This window comes from Dermacentor albipictus, chromosome 9 (assembly GCF_038994185.2).
Source record: "Dermacentor albipictus isolate Rhodes 1998 colony chromosome 9, USDA_Dalb.pri_finalv2, whole genome shotgun sequence".
Lineage (NCBI taxonomy): Eukaryota > Metazoa > Arthropoda > Arachnida > Ixodida > Ixodidae > Dermacentor > Dermacentor albipictus.
In genome coordinates, this window is record NC_091829.1 from 905,499 (window position 1) to 926,011 (window position 20,513).

The 20,513-nt window shown below is 49.1% G+C and overlaps 1 protein-coding gene across 1 annotated transcript in view; it reads right to left on the reverse strand.

Annotated features, from left to right (window-relative positions):
- The window catches only part of LOC135909205 (nuclear pore membrane glycoprotein 210-like), a 286,256-nt gene extending 266,094 nt beyond the window's left edge, over positions 1–20,162 (reverse strand). The window contains exon 1 of the mRNA XM_065441065.2: positions 19,963–20,162. Within this exon, the coding sequence (XP_065297137.1) occupies positions 19,963–20,121 (159 nt within the window). The 5' untranslated portion in view covers positions 20,122–20,162. The remainder of the gene's footprint in view (positions 1–19,962) is intronic.
- Positions 20,163–20,513: the final 351 nt, after the last annotated feature.

Sequence of the window (20,513 nt, forward strand, 5' to 3'; positions counted from 1 at the left end):
GAACTGCGCAGTTCAAGTTTTGTAGGTTTGTGTTCCTACTTCAGGCGCTTCATTCGCAATTTCGCCGCCGTCATATCGCCCCTGACGAAGCTCCTTGGCAGCAACGGACCTCTCCATTCGTGGTCGTCCGAGTGCGACGAGGCTTTCACTAAGCTCCGTCGTTTGCTGACGTCTCCTCCCATTTTGCGCCACTACGACCCAACGGCACCTATTGAGGTACACACAGATGCCAGCGATGTTGGCCTCGGCGCTGTCCTAGCGCAGCGCAAAGAAGGGTTTCCTGAATATGTTGTGGCATATGCAAGCCGTATGCTTACAAAAGCCGAGACCAATTACACCGTCACGGAAAAAGAATGCTTGGCGATCATCTGGGCGCTTACCAAGTTCCGGCCCTATTTGTATGGTCTCCAATTTGATGTCGTCACGGACCACCATGCACTATGCTGGCTGTCCTAATTGAAGGATCCCTCAGGCCGTCTCGCCCGCTGGGCGCTTCGCTTACAGGATTACGATATCCGCGTACTGTACCGCAACAGACGCCAGCATGCTGATGCTGACGCCCTCTCACATTCTCCCTTGCCAGACGACAATGCCTGCTGCGCAATATCCCAGCTTGACGTTTCTTCCGTCGACATTGGGACCATCGCTTCTGAGCAGCGCAAGGACCCCTGGATTGCCTCCATCATAGACTTCCTTGCTGATCCGTCATCGCAGCCAACCACTCGTGCATTGCGCCGTCAAGCTCGCCATTTCGCCATTCGCGACGACCTGCTTCACCGACGCAATTACACCTCTGACGGCCGCCAGTGGTTATTAGTTGTACCTCAAAGCCTGCGTTCTGAAATCTGCACATCGTTCCACTCTGATCCAGTGTGCTCAATCGGGACTTTTCAAAACCTACCAGCGCCTCCGACGACGCTACTACTGGCGAGGAATGTACAACTACATTCAAAAGTTCGTTCGCTCGCGCCCCGACTGCCAGCGCCGAAAATCTTCACCCCACTACTCGCCAGCTGGTCTGCAGCCTCTACCCTGCCCTACCCGGCCGTTCGGGCGCATTGGCATCGATTTGTATGGGCCACTTCCCCTGACATCGGCTGGTAACCACTGGGCCATTGTGACAGTAGATCACCTTACACGAAACGCTGAAACCGCCGCTCTCCCAGCAGCTACAGCGCGCGATGTTGCATCATTCCTGCTTCGCCGATTCATCCTGCAGCATGGTCCACCTCAAGAACTGCTCAGCAATCGCGGATGCGTCTTCCTGACGGAGGTAGTTGAAGCGATTCTCAAAGAGTGCCACGTTTTTCATCGTACGACTACGGCGTACCACCCTCAAACGAATGGTCTCACAGAACAGTTCAACCGTACGCTCGGCGACATGCTTTCAATGTACGTTGCCTCCGACCACACGAACTGGGACGCCGATCTGCCATTCGTCACCTACGCGTATAATACCGCTACGCAGAGCACCACTGGATTTTCACCCTATTTCTTGCTGTATGGTCGACACCCTTCGCACACCATCGACACCATTCTTCCGTACCGGCCGGATGCATCCGAGTGCGTGCCCATATCTGCCACGGTCAGACATGCAGAAGAGTGCCGCGACCTCGCACGGGCCTTTACTTCCGCTGATCAAGAGCGCCAGAGGAGCACTCGCGGTGACGCCACTGCCACGGTCACCTTCGATCTGGGAGCGCTCGTGTGGTTCTCAGTTCCTTTAACTGCCCCTGGACTCTCATCAAAACTGGTCCCTAAGTATGAAGGCCCTTATCATGTTCTCGAACGCGCATCTCCTGTGAACTATGTCATAGAACCAGTTGGGCCATCTTCAGACATCCGCCGCCGTGGACGAGAGATTGTCCATGTCGACCGTTTAAAGCGTTACTACGACCCGCTCATCGTGACGAGCTGTTAGGTCGCCGGACGGCTCCCTTCTCGCCCCCGGGGGGTGATTGTAGCGGAGAGACGCTAGTGGGTTCAGCGCTACTGGCTCCAAACGCTAGTGGGTCGAGCGCTCCTGCTCAGCAACGGCTCTCGTGCTTGGAAGCTGTGACTGCCCTGCCCGTCGACGTTGCGCTGCTCCGAGCTCTGCCAAATAAACACCTTTAGATTAGCAACATTTACCTGAGTAAGGTTGACAACCTCTTAGAGAAAGCCTTAGGTGATAGCGTTATCAAGATATTTCGTTACGTTGATGATTACCTGATTCTCTGCAATAGGGAAGAATTCGATTCCGCTGCTACCTCAGTAAGTGAGCAATTTAAGCTTTATGGGGGAGGATTAAAGTTTACCAAGGAATTTCCTCAGCGACGCGTAATTCAGTTTCTTTACATTTCCTTGATCTTCGAACAAAATCATGTTTGTTGGCAGTACTCCCCAAGATCTTCGAAGCCGTTGCTAAACTTTCAATCCAAGCATTCCAAAGTAGTAAAAAAAATTGAAGGACGCTTAAGCTTCGCTTTCAAGAGTGGAAAGCGACAGCGTTCCCGTCGACCCGCCAAGGGGTGTAAGACAATGCGCTACGGCGCAGCGATCACTTACGAGGCGCCCCGCATCGGACTTTGCGCCCACCTATCACGCGGTGAGCGTCGAGCAACGCAGCGTTCGGCGCGGCAACGAAACGTGCGCCTGAGCAAACGGAACGAACCAAAGAACTCGGTGTCTCGGAGGGGGAAACGATCTACGCCAGCCAAACGTCGTGATCGGCACGGGCAGAGAGACAGATAAATAGTAATCTAAAAAAAGGAACGGCGCTTGATTCTGCAACCCGTGTGGGAGCACGGCGAAGCGTCGTCAGGGGAGAGGGAGTCGGGGCCGCGACGCGCCTGGCACCGGTCCGCGCACAGCCCCAATGCTAAAGGGACTTTACCCAATGCGCGCTTGGCGCGCCACCTGTCGGGGCAGCGTCGTACATTGAGAGGAGGGGGTCTTCTGTGTTTGCCGCAAGATGGCTCTGCGTGTGCGGTAAGCGCAGAAGAAATGTAGCGGAAACGTACTTCGCTACTCGTGTAACTGCGACTTCTGTAAGTTACATGCTCATAATTACCGATATACACCGCAGTATAACTTTCTACGGCACGTTTCTAAGGCAACACCGCATTCACTAGAAGCGCTTTTGTACCGCTTTCAAGCATCGAACTCGTGGCTGAGTGGTAGCGTCTACGTCTCACACTCCGGAGACCCTGGTTCGATTCCCAGCCAGCCCATCTTGGAAGTTGCTTTTTATTTATGAAGTGCCTGCCGTGATTTATCGCTCACGGCCAACGCCGCGGACGCCGACACCGACGACATCGGCTTTTCTGCGACACGAGCTCCTTAACGCTATCGCGTTAAAACGGAATTGCCATGTCGTGTAAGTCTTTCCTCATCAGATCCTGCACGCAAAAAATGAGCGCCCATTTTAATGCGCAGGTCCGGCGCCTATTGGAAGCAGGTTATCCTAGTGTAGCGGTGGCCACTGTGGCTGAGCGCCTAAAGAAGTCGGTTTCGAGAGGGACGGACGTGATTACAGAAAGCAGTACTAGCAAAAAAAGAGTAGTGGCCATTCCGTATATTCATTCAGTGTCGCACAGGCTTAAAAAAAGTTGCTAGTAGATATGATGTTAATGTTGCTTTCACTGCTCCCAATAAGCTAGGTAAGATATGCGCTGCCGTACAGAATAAAAAGGATCGGGTAAAAGGCAATGTTTGTCCAGTGAAACACAATGAGAACAACAGTTTTACTGACTGTCGTATGGGTGTGGTTTATAAAATTCCCCTTAGCTGTGGCCAGCTCTACGTAGGGCAAACGGGACGATGTATCAATCAGAGGCTAATGGAACATAAAAGGCCGTTAACTGGTGGATCGCCTTCTAATCTTTCGATACATTGCCGAGATTGTAACTGCACGCCTGAGTTAGTTGAATGCGTGATATTGTACAGGCATAAGAATGAAGATACGCGTCTTATGGTAGAGGCATGGCATATCTATAATGATGGAAATGAGTGCGTGAGTCAGCCTTCGGTTACTTTACATAAGGAAGAGATTAAGTGCCTTAACAGTTATCTCTCACGTAGACCGGCACGTGTACCCGACTGACACGTGGTGTTACCATTCCTGAGCATGCGCAGATGAGTTTTGTGTCTTTTTTTCGCCTCAGTGCTCGCTTCAGTTGATATTCGGCGTTCGTGTTGTCCACTTCTCTACTCTTGTGTCCTGTCTGCACGCCTCACTTCTTTTTTGCATAATGAATCCTTACCAACTAGCTCAGCTATCTGTCGTCCCAGCTTGGCTTGCTCACCCCAAAGTTGCAGCAGATGCTTGTCAGGGCTGGATGTTGCCCCAGTAAGTTCTTGTTCACATGTCGCTCTTTGCGGTGTGTAAAGGATGCGTGTTGCTAGCGAATCTTCAACACCTTCACATTCTGCAGACTCAAGTGCATCACGAAAATGGTCCCAGCCTGAAACCCCGATTTTGTGAATGTGGCACATTTTCACCCCTACATCAAGTATTATATTGGATAATGGTCGCTGCCTCTTGGGGCAGAGTCGCACTGACACTCTGGATGAAGGCCCCAGTTGCCCATGCTAAGTAAGTGTACTGCCCTTCTTGTTTTAATGGGTGGTGTGGCAGTTGGGATAGTTGGTGTCATTTGTTAATTTGAGGTCTGTGGTGTCTGCTTTGTCAAGGTGGCATCCTCTTGGTCATACGTCTTTGCATCCCCTATGTGGGTGATGTGCATTGAGCTGACCTCGACTGAGCATCCTGTGCTCGGGAAGGCGAACTTGAAGATGTCAAAGCCAAGTGAAATCGCCTCGGCTGCGGTGCCTGGTTCTGGGACAGAGGTAGACCAATGCCAGAACTGCTTCCTTTCACTGCCTTAGCCTGCACACTACCACAACTTTCTGATGAGACACATGTTCATTCAAGCTGTTCTTTCCTTGCCCTAATTCAATAATAGCCAATTTTAGGAGCTGCAAATCAAGCTAACTCCAGAAGATTTTTTAGCTACTTCTAGTAGCTTATTGGTTGGTTAATTTTCTAGTTGAGCATAGCATGCTTCGTGTTTAAAAAATGAACAGTTTAAAGAATTCTTGGAGTAATATTAGGACAGTCAACTCTGAGTGATCACTGCTTTTGTCGCAAAATGTGGCAATGAGCTAGGCAGATGCTGTCACGACAGCGCAGTGTTTAGGTTGGAAGAAACAAAATTGGAGTTGTGAAGTTCAAAGCCCTATTTTTACAACCTCTCTTTATACTGCCGACATTAGAGAGTAGAGAGCCTTAGATTAGTGGATGCAAGCAGCATGCGTAAACAAGAATCCTGTTGTGTATTTCTGGAACCCATGTGGTTTGCATAACCAAGCAGCACACGAGTCGCTTGCATCCTCTTATCCAGTACTATTGATTTCATTGTAAAGCAACTAAAGGCTAAACCCCATGACCGTGATTTTGTGCGCGACAGCGACGGCTCCGAGCGACGGATCGTGCCGTCGCTTGAACAGATCGCTCGGTGTTGTCGCGCGATCGCTCGGTTCTGCAAATCTAGAATTCGTCGCTTGACGCCCGGAAGTGCTATGAGCGACTAGCCAATAGTAAGCAGCCGCAACAGGATGTACATTAGTGACGTACTACCGGTTTGCGCACGTGCGCGCTTCTCAGTATACAAACGGAACGAGCAAACTACCAAATTTTGATATGTAAACTAAATAAACGTATTGCAAGACCTTCAGAAATACTTTATGTTGCTTTGTACAGCCAAACAAATCAACTTGAATAATTATAGCAAGTGCCTCGCCAGGTTTGGCGCTAACTCGATCCCCTAATACCAGCAACACTGGAGAGCTGTCGCGCGAAGCAGTCGCTCGCTTGGAGTTTGACTTCTGGGTGCCGAGAGAACGCGACAGCCATCTTCAACGTGTCGCTTGTCGCGCAAGAAATCGCTTACATGGGGTTTATGTTTAATATCGCAGTAAGTCTGATCAACCTGCATCAATATGCTAGAAATTTTTAAGCACTTAGGGTGTGTCGGTTGAGTGTTTAAAGCCCTTCACCACACCCTTGCCCACTAGACTTGTGCTTTCCAGTATTACTTGCTAATCAACTCTTAAGGTGTTTACATTGTTTTTCTGTGCTGTTAGATTAGTTTGACAGTCCTAACAAAATTGTTAAAATGAAGGTCTGGGCTGCTTATTCGCCATGTCATTCTAAAGCTGTTAGGTCTGACACTGTCAAAGCATTTGGCAAGTTTAATAAGCTTCACCTCACAACATACATGTATTGCGGTTGGACTATTTAGCATGTGAAAATAAAAATACCGGAAAACGAAGAGTTTGAGAGCACCTGAGATTATAGTAAAGCGGGCGGCGCCGTATCTTGAGGGTGACGGGGACAACAAAGCTGGAACTAGGGCTGCCATACAACCTGTCGCCGCAATACACTGTTTGCTTCATCGCATTACACACATGTGTTGCGGTGAAATTATTGCAGACGCATATACACATTCATTCGTCTAAACTTTGCACAGAAGCCTGCGTCCCAATGCTAAACTAAGAGCGCGATAAAAGGGCAGAGATGCAGCTGAACATCACAGGGCACAGTATCAAGCTCTACCTCACTGTGTTTATCGTGCCCTTAGTACCAATAATTTCATTTCATTTCATTTTTATTTCCTTAAAGACCCCCTGCAGGGGGTTTTACATAAGGGGTGGGTTTAACGTGAGAAAGTAAAACATTCTTTTTCTTTTCATGATGACAGGTGGGATGTTACTTTTTCTAGGAAGGTTGATGGACAGGTGATGGCTACAATTTCATGTGTATTTACAATTTTTTTTTGATGGCTATAATATTAACCATCTACTCTGCATTTTAGTTCGTGGAATTCTGGCAGACCATGTGATGTCACTAACGCTCCGTTATGTTCACAGCACTACGTGATAATTGTAAAGCCCGCTATAAGAGTAAATCACATGAAGTCACGGATAGCGCACTAGCACTGAACACGATTGAAAACATGCGATGCCCTATTTCAAGGACGCGTGAACAGTTGTGAGCAAATACCACCTTAAGCACGATATTACTTAGGTACATGTGTGATGACGCTGCCGAAAAGGGGCGAACACGGCGACGCTGCTGCACAGTACCGGTTCGCAAATTGCATTGCCGAGGCGCTACGCCACTTGAATATTTCGATCGTCAGCACCACTGAATTCTTCAGAAATACACACCCAGCATTCACCGAGACAAAAGCCGACATGCTACACCACTACTAGAGCACGACTATTCGCCAACAAATACCGAACCCACTGCGGAGCCATCGTACGACCAGCGGTCGGCGTGGGCCGGAGAGTGAACGCGCCACGGCATCATTTGGCGCCACCATCGCGCCTACTCAAAAGTCCCTAAACAAGTCCGTCCCTAAGCACCTAGGATCAGATCACGTGAGGGATTTATGCCTTTCTGTAAATTTTGTAAGGACACGCACGCCATTCGCGTAGGAAGGAAACTCGGGAGAGGCCCTGAGTGGGCCCTGACGTCACCCTTTGTGAAGCTAAGCTGGAAGCATGGCGTTGCTCCTGCATTGCCCAGAGGCGCTGCGAATGGATGGATGGATGGATGTTATGAGCGTCCCCTTTGGAACGGGGCGGTGGGTTGCGCCACCAAGCTCTTGCTACAATACTGCCTAATATTCTACCTAGGTTAAACAATGAAAAAAGACACAAAAAACACCATGAACTACCACGCCCAAATTTTCTGATCCCCTATTCCGAACTGTGCTTTTGTACGTCTCCGTCTTTTGTCGTTTCCCTACTTTTCTTCCACCAATCCTCCAGTCGCCTCTTACTAATGTCTATTGCGGACATGTTTGCTTTACCACTGCTCCCTCTGAACCCAAGGGCTTCAAGGAGGCCAGTGGTGCCTAAATCGACCGCTGGGTAGACGTCTTCACATTCTAATAAAACATGCTCCGTAGTTTCCCTAGCTTTACCACAGCAAGCACATGCTTCTTCTTCCTTCTTATATCTCGCTTTACAGGTGCGTGTTTTAAGGCATCCTGATCTCGCTTCGAAAAGTAATGAGCTTCCCTTTGAGTTATCATAAATGGTTTCTTTCCTGATTTCGTTTTTTCCTCTTAAGTAGTTACTCATGGCAGGTTTCTTTTCCATTGCCGCCACCCATGAGATTAATTCAGCTTCTCTGACTTTCCGCTTGACCTTTGTTGTTGTGTTGTCCACCCTACAGGCCGCATACTTGCTGGTAAGCTTCCTAGTTCTTTTCCTCCACTGTGAATCAATGTTTTTCCTGTACAGATACCTGAACACTCTCCCAGCCCATTTACTTTCTTCCATATTCCTCAGCCGTTCTTCATACTCAATTTTACTGCGAGCTTCCCTCACTTCAAAACTAGTCCAGCCCATATCACCCTGCACCGCTTCATTTGTAGTCTTCCCGTGAGCGCCCAATGCGAGGCGACCCACTGACCTTTGGTTCCCGTCGAGTCCTGATTGTACCCGTGATTTATAGCAAACAACCGCATTTCCAAAAGTAAGTCTTGGAACCATTACACCTTTCAACATACCTCGGAGGACCTCGTACCTATTGTATCCCCATAGCGCTCTGTGCTTCATTATGGCTGCATTTCTCTTCCCCTTTACTGTTATGGTTTTTTCCTGTGTTTCCATATATCCATTGCCTTCGTTTATTCATATACCAAGGTATTTATATTCTGTTACCCGAGGTATTTCTTGGCCCTGTGTCTCCACTGTCTGTTCACTGTTTTCATTGAATACTATAACACCTGATTTTCTAACACTAAACTGCAAACCTAAATCGTTGCCTTCCTGTCCACAGATATTAGCCAGACGTTGCAAATCACTTTGCTTGTTATCTAGCAACACTATGTCGTCCGCATAAAATAAACCTGGGAGTTGCTGCTCTATTACTGTACCCGCCTGTTTGTATGAGAGATTAAACCCGATATTACTTCCTTCTAGCGCCCTCTTCATCCTCACCATGTACATCATAAACAACAGCGGGGATAAAGGGCAACCCTGCCTCAGTCCCTTGTTGATATGAACTTTCTCCTCGCTCCTCATCCCTTCCCATTCAACGAAAACGGTATTTTCTAGGTAAATCTCTCTCAAAAGCTGTATACAATCGTTACCTAAGCCTTCCCCTTTCCAGGATATCCCACAAAATGTTGCGGTCCACGTTGTCGTAGGCTCCTGTAATGTCTAAAAAGGCCACATACAACGGTCTGCTTTCTGCTTTTGATATTTCAATACTGGGTCTCTTTCATGCTCTTTTTTTCAACAAGTATAACCTCGTCATTGCCTTGAAAAGATTCGGCTGTTGCTTTTCGGATGTAATTTATTGCCGCTTCTCCTTCGAGTCTGTTTTCATCTTCGTCTAGGATATGTTGTTGTATTGTTGTTGACTTCCTGCCTAATAATTTTATGTGGTTCCAAAATATTCTAGGTGCGGCCTTCTGTTTCTCACGTATTTCTGACAACCAACGTTCACTTTCACCTTTTAATTTTGCTTGCACCAGTATTTGAACCATGGACTTTTTCTCCCGGTTTTCTTTTTTCCTTTCCAACGAACATGTTGGTTCTCTTTCCATATTTCTGTCTTTATTACACTTATAAGCTCACCATATTTCCACTCTTTACTTGGCCATTTGCCAAGTTCTTCCTCAACTCTAGAGACTGTATTTGCTATTTGTTCAGCGTTCAAATTTGGACTGGCCATTTTGCTCTCCTTGCTCTCTTTCCCAACTACATATCCCATTTTCAATAGGATGCGTTTATGGTCACTCCCTATGCTGTTAAACCCTTCCTCATCGATGACCATTTCTCTCAGCTTATCATGAATTCCTTCTGTCATCAGACAGTAATCAATGGTTGATTGCCAGTTTCCCACTTCCCACGTGATCTGTCCTTCACAGTTAGGCCCTGTATTCACAATCACGAGGTTATTTTGCTCACAAAGGTCCAGCATTGACTTCCCGTTATTGTCGGTATAGCCATCTAAATCCTGTATGTGGGCATTCATGTCACCTAATAGGACAATTTTAGCACCAGTCCCGAAACCCTTAATATCAGCGCTTATGCATTCCACTAACTCTTTATTCTTCTCTGTGCAATTTTTTCCGGTCCACAAATACGTAACGCCCAGCCAAGTTTCTTTCCCACTCATTGTACCTGATAACCAAAGGTGCTCTTGACATTGTGAATTTACTCTTTTCCATTTGGCTCCCTGATGGATGAGCGTTCCGACTACCCCTCCCTTTCTTTCCGACTTAGTTCTGTTGCACCCTTCCCAAACATAATTGTCAATAACTGGTGGCTCTTCTGAGTCTCTAAGGTGCGTTTCTGTAACCGCATACACCCCTATTTGTTCTCTGTGTAACTGCTCCTCAATCTCTGCCCACTTTTCCTTACTTCTGCCGCCCTGCATGTTTATGTAACCTATTGCATGGCGAGCTCTTTTTCTTGTTTTCCTCCTTTTTCTATTATCAACGGCGATGCTCTTCTGATGTTCCCCTAGGGGACCTTCTTCATTACTATCTACTCTGACCTCCTGAGCGCCCGCGGGCCCCCTAAAGAAGCAACAGCGCGACCACCAAGTCGCCAGCCCACTTCTCGTGCTAACCTGTAATTGAAGTGGATCCCGTCTCGTTTAATACCACCGCAACTTCTCACTTCCCTGTTTACTTCGACAACCTCGAAGCCTTTCTCTCGGCTCATTTTCCATATTGCCTCATTAGCAGCCACTACGGCTGTTTGTACATGAATGTCACGCACAGGCACCTCCGGCACCGTGCACACCACGATCTCCACCTGAGGGGATAGCTCACGCAAGTCGTCCACCCCCTTCGCCAAGCGCTGGGCTAGTCTTGGCCCTTTCCTGTTTAGGACGTCATTTAGCCCACCTGCTACTATGACGAGGTTGCGCACGTGGGCATTTTCCGCGAGCTTTTCTTTTGCTCGCTCCATGACAGAACCCAGTGTGCGCCCTGGAAATGTCCCTGCCGCCACTCTTTTGTCGCCTTTCACCCTCTCCACAATTGCTTTTGAGCACCCAGCCAGGTTTGAATCGCCTGCAATAATCACCCTTTCACTCTCTCCTACCTCTGCCTGCTTCCCTTTGTCATTTTCCGCGTGATTCGGACTCGACAAGGGGCATTGTCCCCTGGGCTCCTGCTTTTTCGGCGTAGCGGCCTCAAGGTAGGTGCTGCTCTTTCCAGCTAACCCATCATCACCCTGCCTGCGTTCCACGTATTTCTCTGACCCTCCCGCGCCTGTCGCGTCGGGGGTCTGCGTTCCATTGTCACGCACATTTTCGGTCACAATGGTGGCTCTGTTCAGCTTTTCCTCTGCTGCTTCCAGTCTCTTTTCAACTACTTTCCGTGCCTCACGCTCCGTGTTTAGCTCATTTTTGAGCTCTTGCACCTGTTTGAGAAGATCTTCCTGGAAACTCTCCATTTTCTGCAGCCTAGTATCGACATCACATTGTGTGCCGGTTGACTCGACGCCCTCTCCATTCTTACCCGTCTCCTCATCTGCCTTGAGGGTCACCCCCCGTACTGCCTGCTTTACCGGCTTTCTCGCCATGTATTGCACGGCTTTTTGCAAATACTATAATACTATATCTATGCAGAGCACGTGCCTTCTAGAAAAAACCGATACGCACAGGATCCAAATCCTCAAAATGCCGCAAAGCAACTGTCACCACTGTTTCAAAAACAATCAATGCCGCGGAGACCAAAGGTATGACGCGCTCAACCACGCGGTCACGCTCTCACTTTTCTACCAAACACGCTCAGTAAAACCACTGATAGCTATTTCTCTTGCCACTTCCAAGCAACCATTTAAAGACTACAAACACTCAACGTCCCACCCCCGTGCACGTGTTGGCTGCACATGTTGGAACACGTGGCACGAAAGGACGCTCTAATCATCCTGCAAAACAAACGTACACGAAGCACACCCGCGCACCCGAAATACGAGAGAGAAATAAAAAAAAATAAAAAAAGGAAAGAAACGGAAAAACCCCCAATTACTATTTAAATGCAAAAACCAGCAAATAAAAACAGAAGCAAGCTCAAAGCATGCACAAAAACTTATGATTTCGTCGTCGCCACGGAGCCCCGAAAAACACGTCCATTCGCCACAATATCCAAACCAACTCCAAATGAGGCTAAAAAGCGCCCTCTGTCCTGAACTGGGTAGTACCAAACTCGGTCGTTTGCTTCGGAAAGCATGTTTACAATATGGACCCGTCACTTTCGGTTGTGTTGTACCACGGCTTGCAGCAAATATCGGGCGCCGAAGGTGTTTTCAGGGGAGGCACGCTGCGTAAAGGCAAGGAATTGTGCAACGCCGGATACGTGTAGGCCGTTCAAGAAATACGCGGCGAAGTTTTAGCGCTGTGTCAATTGCAAGTGAAGCGAGTCGCGTACGAAGTTGAACTTCAGGTAAGGTTTGCACGCTGGTAGATTCAGGCGCACAAACGCGAGGAAATGCTTGCTATAAATGAATTCACAGTAGCGATAAGCAGACATCATGTGTACGGAACTGCTCGAGTGCACGACGGTACGCGCCGCAACGGCAGCAGTCTTTCAGCACGTCCCGATGTACGAACTGCTCGAGCGCACAATCGTACGCGCCGCGACGGCAGCGGTCTTTCGACATGCCGCAAAACGGCGGGCCTCCTGCAATCTTTGTTGACTGCATGCCGCTAGACAAGAAGTTATGCCTGCGCTGTAGTAGCGGTCATCTGTCCCTTTAGCAACTGATAAATAACTGATGCAATGCATATGAGCTCGCAGTATCGTACGTGCATATCGCGCTGCTCGCTTGATGTAGCTTTTTATGACAGTGCTCGAACATCGATGTACTGCAATCAATACTACCTTGCTGTGCTGCCTCAAAGTATACTGGCTTGAGGTCAACTCTCTAACCTGTGCTATAGTGGGGTATGAATTGTCACCGAATCAGCCGGAACATTTGTGGTCATTTGCACACACCTGTACTTCACCACTTCGCACCGGTCGAATTGTTATACTTGTCGCTGTGGCCGATCGAGTTTCGAATCGTGAATCACCAGCCATGCGTGCTGCTATGTCGGTCTGCCGTCGGGACTGTAGGTGCAAAAGAGCGAATTTTAGAACGCAGATAATCAAGCAAGCTTCGTGAAGTCTTGAAGGAAAACGGCAGTCTGATGTTGGGACGTTCTTGTTCATGGCAGCCCACGACGCAGCAGTAACGACGGTTACGCTTTTTCGAGGCTGAGCTAGGTCTCTCCGGATGGGCGTCACCGATTCCTCCTGCTTCCAGCATTATGTCGCACGGAGAGTCCGTTTTCGTTAAACTATAGGCTGCGGCTACCTCGCTACGTGGTCGGCATTGTCTGTGAGAAGTGACGAGCCTTTTCTTACTCGCAACAGGGCAGAAAAAAGTGCCAATCGACGCAAAACTCGGGCTAGAAACGTGCTTCGCCACAGCCAGGGCTCAATACTATGGGGCTCTTGCATTGCCCAGGGGGCGCTGCGAAAAAGGTGCTAAAAAGCGCCCTCTGCGCTAAAATGGGTCGTACCAAGCTCGGTCGTCTGCTTCGGAAAGCACGTTTACACTATGGACCCGCCACTTTCGGTTGTGTTGTTTCACGGCCTGCAGCGAATATCGGGCGCCGAAGATTTTTTCAGGGGTGGCACGCTGCGCAAAGGCAAGAAATTATGCAGTGCCGAATACGTGTACGCCGTTCAAGAATTGGGCGGCGAAGTTTTAGCACCGTGTCAATCGCAAGTGAAGCGAGTCGCGTACGAAGTGGAACTTCAGGTAAGGTTTGCACGCTAGCTGCTAGATTCAGGCGCACAAACGCGAGGAAATGCTTGCTATAAATGAATCCACAGCGGCGATAAGCAGACATCATGTGTACGGAACTGCTCGAGCACACGACGGTACGCGCCGCGATGTACGAACTGCTCGAGCGCACGATCGTACGCGCCGCGACGGCAGCGGTCTTTCGACATGCCGCGAAACGGCGGGCCTCCTGCAATCTTTGTTGACTGCATGCCGCTAAACAAGTAGTTATGCCTGCGTTGTAGTAGCGGCCATCTGTCCTTTTTAGTAACTGGTAATAACTGATGCAATGCATATGAGCTCGCACGTACGTGCGAATCGCGCTGCAGCGCGAGCTCGTACGCCGCTCGCTTGATGTAGGTTTTAATGACAGCGCTCGAACATCGATGTGCTGCAATCAATACTGCCTTGCTGCGTTGCCTCAACGTGCTGGCTTGAGATCAAGGATGAGCGCATTTAACTCTCTTAACCTGTGCTGCTCGTAGTGGAGTAGTGAATTGTCATCGAATGAGCCCGACCATTTGTGCTCATTTGCACACGCCTGGTCACTTCACCACTTCGCATCGGTCGAATTGTTAATTGTCGCTGTGGCCGGGTCTCGAATCGTGAATTACCAGCCATGCCTGCTGCTATGTCGGTCTGCTGTCGGGACTGTAGGTGCAAAAGACCGAACATTAGAACGCAAATAATCAAGCAAGCTTCAAGACAGGCGAAGCAGTCAGCATGGCGCGAAGTTTCGCTTACTCAGCGCGACGAACTGCAGCTATGCAGCGCGCCCGACGCTCCACTTCGTGAGGCCTTGAAGGAAAGCGGCAGAATATGATGTTGGGATTCAGGCCTTCTTGTTCATGGCAGCACACGAGGCAGAAGTAATGACGGTGACGCCTTCTCGAGGCTGGGCTAGGTCTCTCCGGATCGGCGCCACCGATTCCGTCTGCTCCCAGCATTGCGTCCCACGGCACACGGAGAGCCCGTTTTCGTTAAACTATAGGCTGCGGCGAGCTCGCAGCGTGGTCGGCATGGTCTGCGAGAAGTGATGAGCCTTTTTGCACTCGCAACAAGGCAGAAAAAAGTGCGAATCGACGCAAAACTCGGCCTAGAAATGTGCTTCGCCACAGCCAGGGCTCAATACGACCCAAGCTGGTACGACCCAGATGTCGTTTCTCGCGCCGCCACCAGGCGCCGCTACTATACCTCAAACTCCAGCGCAAGACGCCCATCGAAGCTGGTACTACCCAGATAACGTATCGCGCGCCACCACAAGGCGCCGCTACTATTGGCGGCGAGGAGTTACGGAGTCGCCCTCTATCGGAAGCGCCTCGATGCCGTAGTATGAGGGATCACGTGACGCGCTCCTCATAGGTTTTGCTGTCAGCGCTCACTGAAAACACCACGCGCGAGCTATCCCGGACATTTCTGTAAGTACTTTCGAAACGAGAGAAGTTTCTTACTGTCTAAATAATAATCTTGGGCAAGCTGAAAGCACACAATCGTTTACAGTCGCTATCTCTTTACCGAATACGTACAGTGAACGCCACTGCGCGCGGTCGCCGCGATGGAGTCTCCCGAACCGGCTTCTTGCGTGAAAGGTAGGTAAACGCCGAGAGCAAACTATGTGAAATATGTTCTTATAGTGTTTGTATAACTAAATGGAGCGTAATAGAATGAAGCCTCAATGCAGCGATCGCGCAGATTCGCAGCGACCGACTGCGCGTCTGCATGCTTGTCCGCGCACTGTTTCGCTTTCTCCGCGCGCGCGTTTTCGCACCGTGCCATGAGCTTTAGGCCGCAGAATATGAGCATTTGACAGTATACAGGCAACCATTGTTGCGTGGGCGCTATCAGAGCTGTTCAAAAATAATTTCATTGTAGAGACTTCGACGCCTACGGGGACTGTGATGTGCCGTCGCGACGATGCAATCTTTTTTTTTCTTCTAAATTCTTTGACCTTTCAATACTATTTTTCGAGTTGCGTCGCACTGTATGTTTATCGGCGTTCTCAGCGTGCAATTTCCCGCTGCTCCTTTTTTGTAATCCAGTGCATTGATTCATAACACAAACATGACTATATGCTATGCATTCTTTAAATGTGCTTCTCACCGCTGCCTTTCCACTCCACTGAACTTGGCAGTATCTATAGTATCGACAAGTTCATAGACCAAACCGTCATGACCGTCAGGCAGCGGACTCAGGCGAGCGTCTCAGTGCGCGTTTTCAGAACATCGCAGACCGGGCGCCGTAGCAGAAATCTTCCTCGCGTCTGTGCTTGCTGCATACCCGAGTTGTAGCCGATGACTGCCGGTTTTATGTTTCGCGAGCCAAGTTTCACACAGCTTCTTGTCCTGCGGCTACGTGTGAATAAGGCCGACACCGGACTCCGTCACGTGCGTCCGGTCCTGCGGCACCGAGCAGTAGCCTACCATGTTGCGCGCCTTCAAAGGCAGCCACTACCTATTGTAGTGCTTTCAAGCGTTGTAAAGGAGACACTCGAAGCGGGAAAATTTCGCCACTAAATGAAAACCGCAGCGTACGAGGGAATTTAAACTCGTTTTCAGCTCGCTTCGGCGCGCCCGAAGCAGCCGACGCGGCTGCTATGTCCACGTGATCCCTCCTAGCACGTCACGCCGACGGTGGCGCCAGCTTTTCCAGTGGTGGAGCTCGAGGCCAATACCTCAAACTCCAGCGCAAGACGCCCATCGGGCCAGCTCTCCTTTCTTTACATTTCTCGCGAAACCACGCCGCGGTGCGCGTCACCTGCGTCACATGCAATGTCTCATCGCATTACCGTTGCCGAAATCATGTTGAATGAAGTTGATAATGAATTTCGCAAATTGGGCCGTAAAGTCAAATCGGCTGCTTTTACCGGCTTTTCTGAAAATAAACGTGCTTTGTAAGGCCAGCCAACTGAACTGTTCTCATCAACCGCAGGTACCGGCTGCAGCCCTGTTCTTGCGCGTTTTTAAGAAAGGGCACCTTTATCGCTGCCTTCTACTTTTCTCTGATTGGGCGTCCCCGCGGGCTCTCAGTTGGTCTTTCGAGCTAGACGTCTGGCGATACGAAAAACATGTACGCATTCTCACTGCACTGTAAGAACGCACTGGAGACACGTACGTACGACACACCGACCCATTTGCGATCCATTTGGAGTTTATGAGCACAAACATTCTTGCTTGAGGAATCGTCGTGCTTTATTGAACAAACTTCGGGTGGCCGCGCATCACTACGACAGCGCGCCGGCGAGGAGGCGGAATGTCATTTCTGATTCCGCGTTTAGACTCATTAATTGACTGCGGCCTGAGGTGCCAATTGCTACCACGGTAAGAGAAGCTTCACGGAACCAAAGTTTTGCGATAGCCGGCGCCCGGTGCAGAACAGTACGCGCGTAGAACCGGCCTACATGCGACCCCGCGTAACAGCCGTTTGATGTGTTAATTCGCAGGCGTACGTTCCGTGGAGCCTTGCTGACTCTTGCAGCGCATCCGCTAACTTTCACTTCCCTGCGCTTCTCGCGCGCACAGATAAGATATGCCTGCGGTAGGGAGAATTCGTTCCTTAAAGTCAAAGCAGCTGGCTGCTTCTTTCCCCTCTTCCAGGTTGAAGCGTCGGCTGGCAGGCGCACGGTGCCGAGCGCAGTAAAATGCACATATTCTGCGTAACGCTCTATCAGCACGTGTATTAAGGTACACCTGTGCAGGTGTGCATGAACCTCGAACGCGCTCTGCTTAAAATAGTTCGTGCTGTCGCGAGTACTGCAAGGAACAAGCAACAGTTAAGAAACATATGTGTTTTCATATGCACAAAAGCAAGTTGTTACTGAACACGAACTATGCATTCATAACGTACACTCGCCCACAATATATTGCGGGGTGCGCGAGCTCGTGGCCAAGCGACCCTCCTCCCCTTCTCGCGGTGAACTCTTGGTGTCGAGACCGCCGCCTGCGCGCATGCGCGTCCCTCCGTGACTGCAAGGGTGCCTGCTTCCGCACTTCCTCCTTGCGCGCCGGCGATATCCGAGTGCATTCGCAAGGTGATCTGTTCTTTATTCTATGAGGTGCCCCTCTTGCGATATGCGTCGTGGCGGCTTCGACGGGCAGAACTTCGTTTATACAACGAAAATCAATTGTTCATTTTCGTCTTGCCTGTTTCCTTCTATAAAGCGCGTTTTCTGCCGCGCTCTTCTGCGGGAGAATTAACGCCCCGTTCTCCCGCAGAAACAACGAAAGCAACAACGAAGATTGGCCACTAAAAGGTGCAGCGCAGAAAAAAACAAAAAAAAATGACTTGTTGCGCTCGCCACCGCTCGTGACTCGACAAAAAGCGGCCACAGTGGCGCGCGCAAGCTCACGCTTCTAAACACGCTTCACATAGTTTCGCCCGTCGAAGCCGCCACAGCGCTTTAGAGTTTTCCAGTGACTTTAACAGCGCTTATCAAATGAGGGGCACCTCGCGGCTACATTCGGATATCGCCGGCGCGCAAGGAGGAAGCGCGGAAACATGCACGCTTGCAGTCTCGGAGGGACGCGCATGCGTGCAGGCGTCGGTCTCGACACCAGGGGTGCCCCGCTAGAAGGGGAGGACGGTCGTTTCGCCACGCGCTCGCGCACCCCGCAATGTTTTGTGGGCAAGTGTACGTTCTACGTGCCGCAAATGCACCATATATGCGCTGTCAAAAGCAGGAATCATTGACCTGCAAGGTGTTCATTGTACAGATTCTGAAACGCATCGGTTTCGGCCTGCGATGGCACGTTAGCATGATTCCGCCAAAGAGGGCAAAATTTCCCGCGCCAGCAGAAAGGTAACTCGGGTGCTCTTATCTAAATACATGCAAATGGAGAATTCGTTTTTCTCGGTAACCACTGAACCAAATTTGACGAGGTTTGTTGCATAAAAAAAAAGCTTAATTTCTAGTGACTGTTGGTTTCAAATTTTTGATTTAGGTCGTCAATTTTTCAGTAAAAATTGGCGAAAATCAGATTTTCAGAAAACGAAACTATTAAGTTTACAACTCTAACTCGGCAATTAAAAACGGTATCACAATTCTGTGAATTGCATCTAAAGCGGACAAAACTGATATGTCACAGATGAACCTCAAAAAATTTAATCTTATGGAAATACAGCTTTTGCAGAACCCTTGTCAAGACAACAAATTCACGTAAGATATAAAATGACATATTCAATTTGTCCGCTTTTAATGATCTAATGGGTGCTGTTGACAGAACCGGTATATCTGTTTTTGATGCAGAGCTATTAATTTGTAAACTTCGTGCTTATACTATGTTCAAATTTGCGAATTGTTGAAAATTTGTTTAACAAAATTCAGGCCCTAAATCGAAATTCCGCTTCCAACAGTAACTGGAATTTAACTTTCTCTCTTAAATGCAACAAATTTTATTAAAATCGGTCCAGGGGTTATCTCAGAAAGACATTTTTGTATTTTACATGTATTTGAATAGGCCGAGTTCATTTGAGGCGATCCCTCAAATGAACGTCTCGTTGCCCCTCGCAAGACCTCAATAGAGGAAGTTGTGGCCCCTCGAACACATCATCATCAGCCTATAGTTCATGTCCACTGCAGGACAAAGGCCCCTCTCCCGCGATTTCCAATTACCGCTGTCCAGTGCCATCCGATTCCAACTAGCACCTGCAAATTTCCTAATTTCGTCACACCCATCTAGTCTTCTGCCGTCCTCTACAGATGAGCGCAAAGATGTTTCCCTTCCTCACTTTCTCTCAGCTCACGTATTCGCTGTGACTACGGAGCCCTGGGGGCGACGATGCTCTCCAACGTAATTAGTTCATATAATTAATTCGTTCATATAGTTAGTTCATATACCTTCGGCAAATATAAATTGCAAGTTTTCTACTCGTGAAAAAAAATGAATGAAACCGCTAACGTATCGCAAAGAAAAATTTCCGTCTGCGCGTCAGCGAGCATCAATCGGCCCATGTGGAACTGTCAACAAGTAGCTTGAGTTCCTTACAACACCGCAGAAATACGCGCCGCGCCAAAACAAAAATGGTTATCACTTGAACACCTCGTTTCGTCCTACAGCTGTTTTAATAAGGATAGCACTTGTTTCTTTATAACGACTGCAGAAAAAGTGCGCTTACCTCTAGTCCGCTGGGAAACGGGAAAATTTCGCCCTGCTGTTCGTTCCCGAGTCGCCACGCCACACAGCGCCGCAGCACGCCTTGTGCCCTTTCCTCAGAGTTTCCGACATTGCCGGAACGTTCCAGGGCACAGAAAGAAAACATTTCACTGCAGAGCATATCGAAAAAACGTGTACGTGCATGGAACGCGACAGGAGCAGACGAATAGAATAGCAGCCGAAGCGATAAGAGCGACAGCGCCGCCCGTAGGCGACTAAATAAAGATATAGGACGCGGAAAAAAGAAAATAGCCAAAAGCACATGTTATTTCTGCACATCATTGCATCATAGATGATTGCATCACGTTACTTTATGCTATGTAGGTTGAGAAGATAGAGCCATATATGCAATAGTCTTTTCCTTTGGCTACCAGTGTAATGGCGACGTTTTGTTGCCGACAACGTTGGTTGCCGATACCGAAACTAGCCCGGACGCGCACGGCAGCCGGTTGCTCTCAGATATCCTCAGAACATGCGCAGAACGACCCACAAATTGCGCGCCGCTTTGAACGG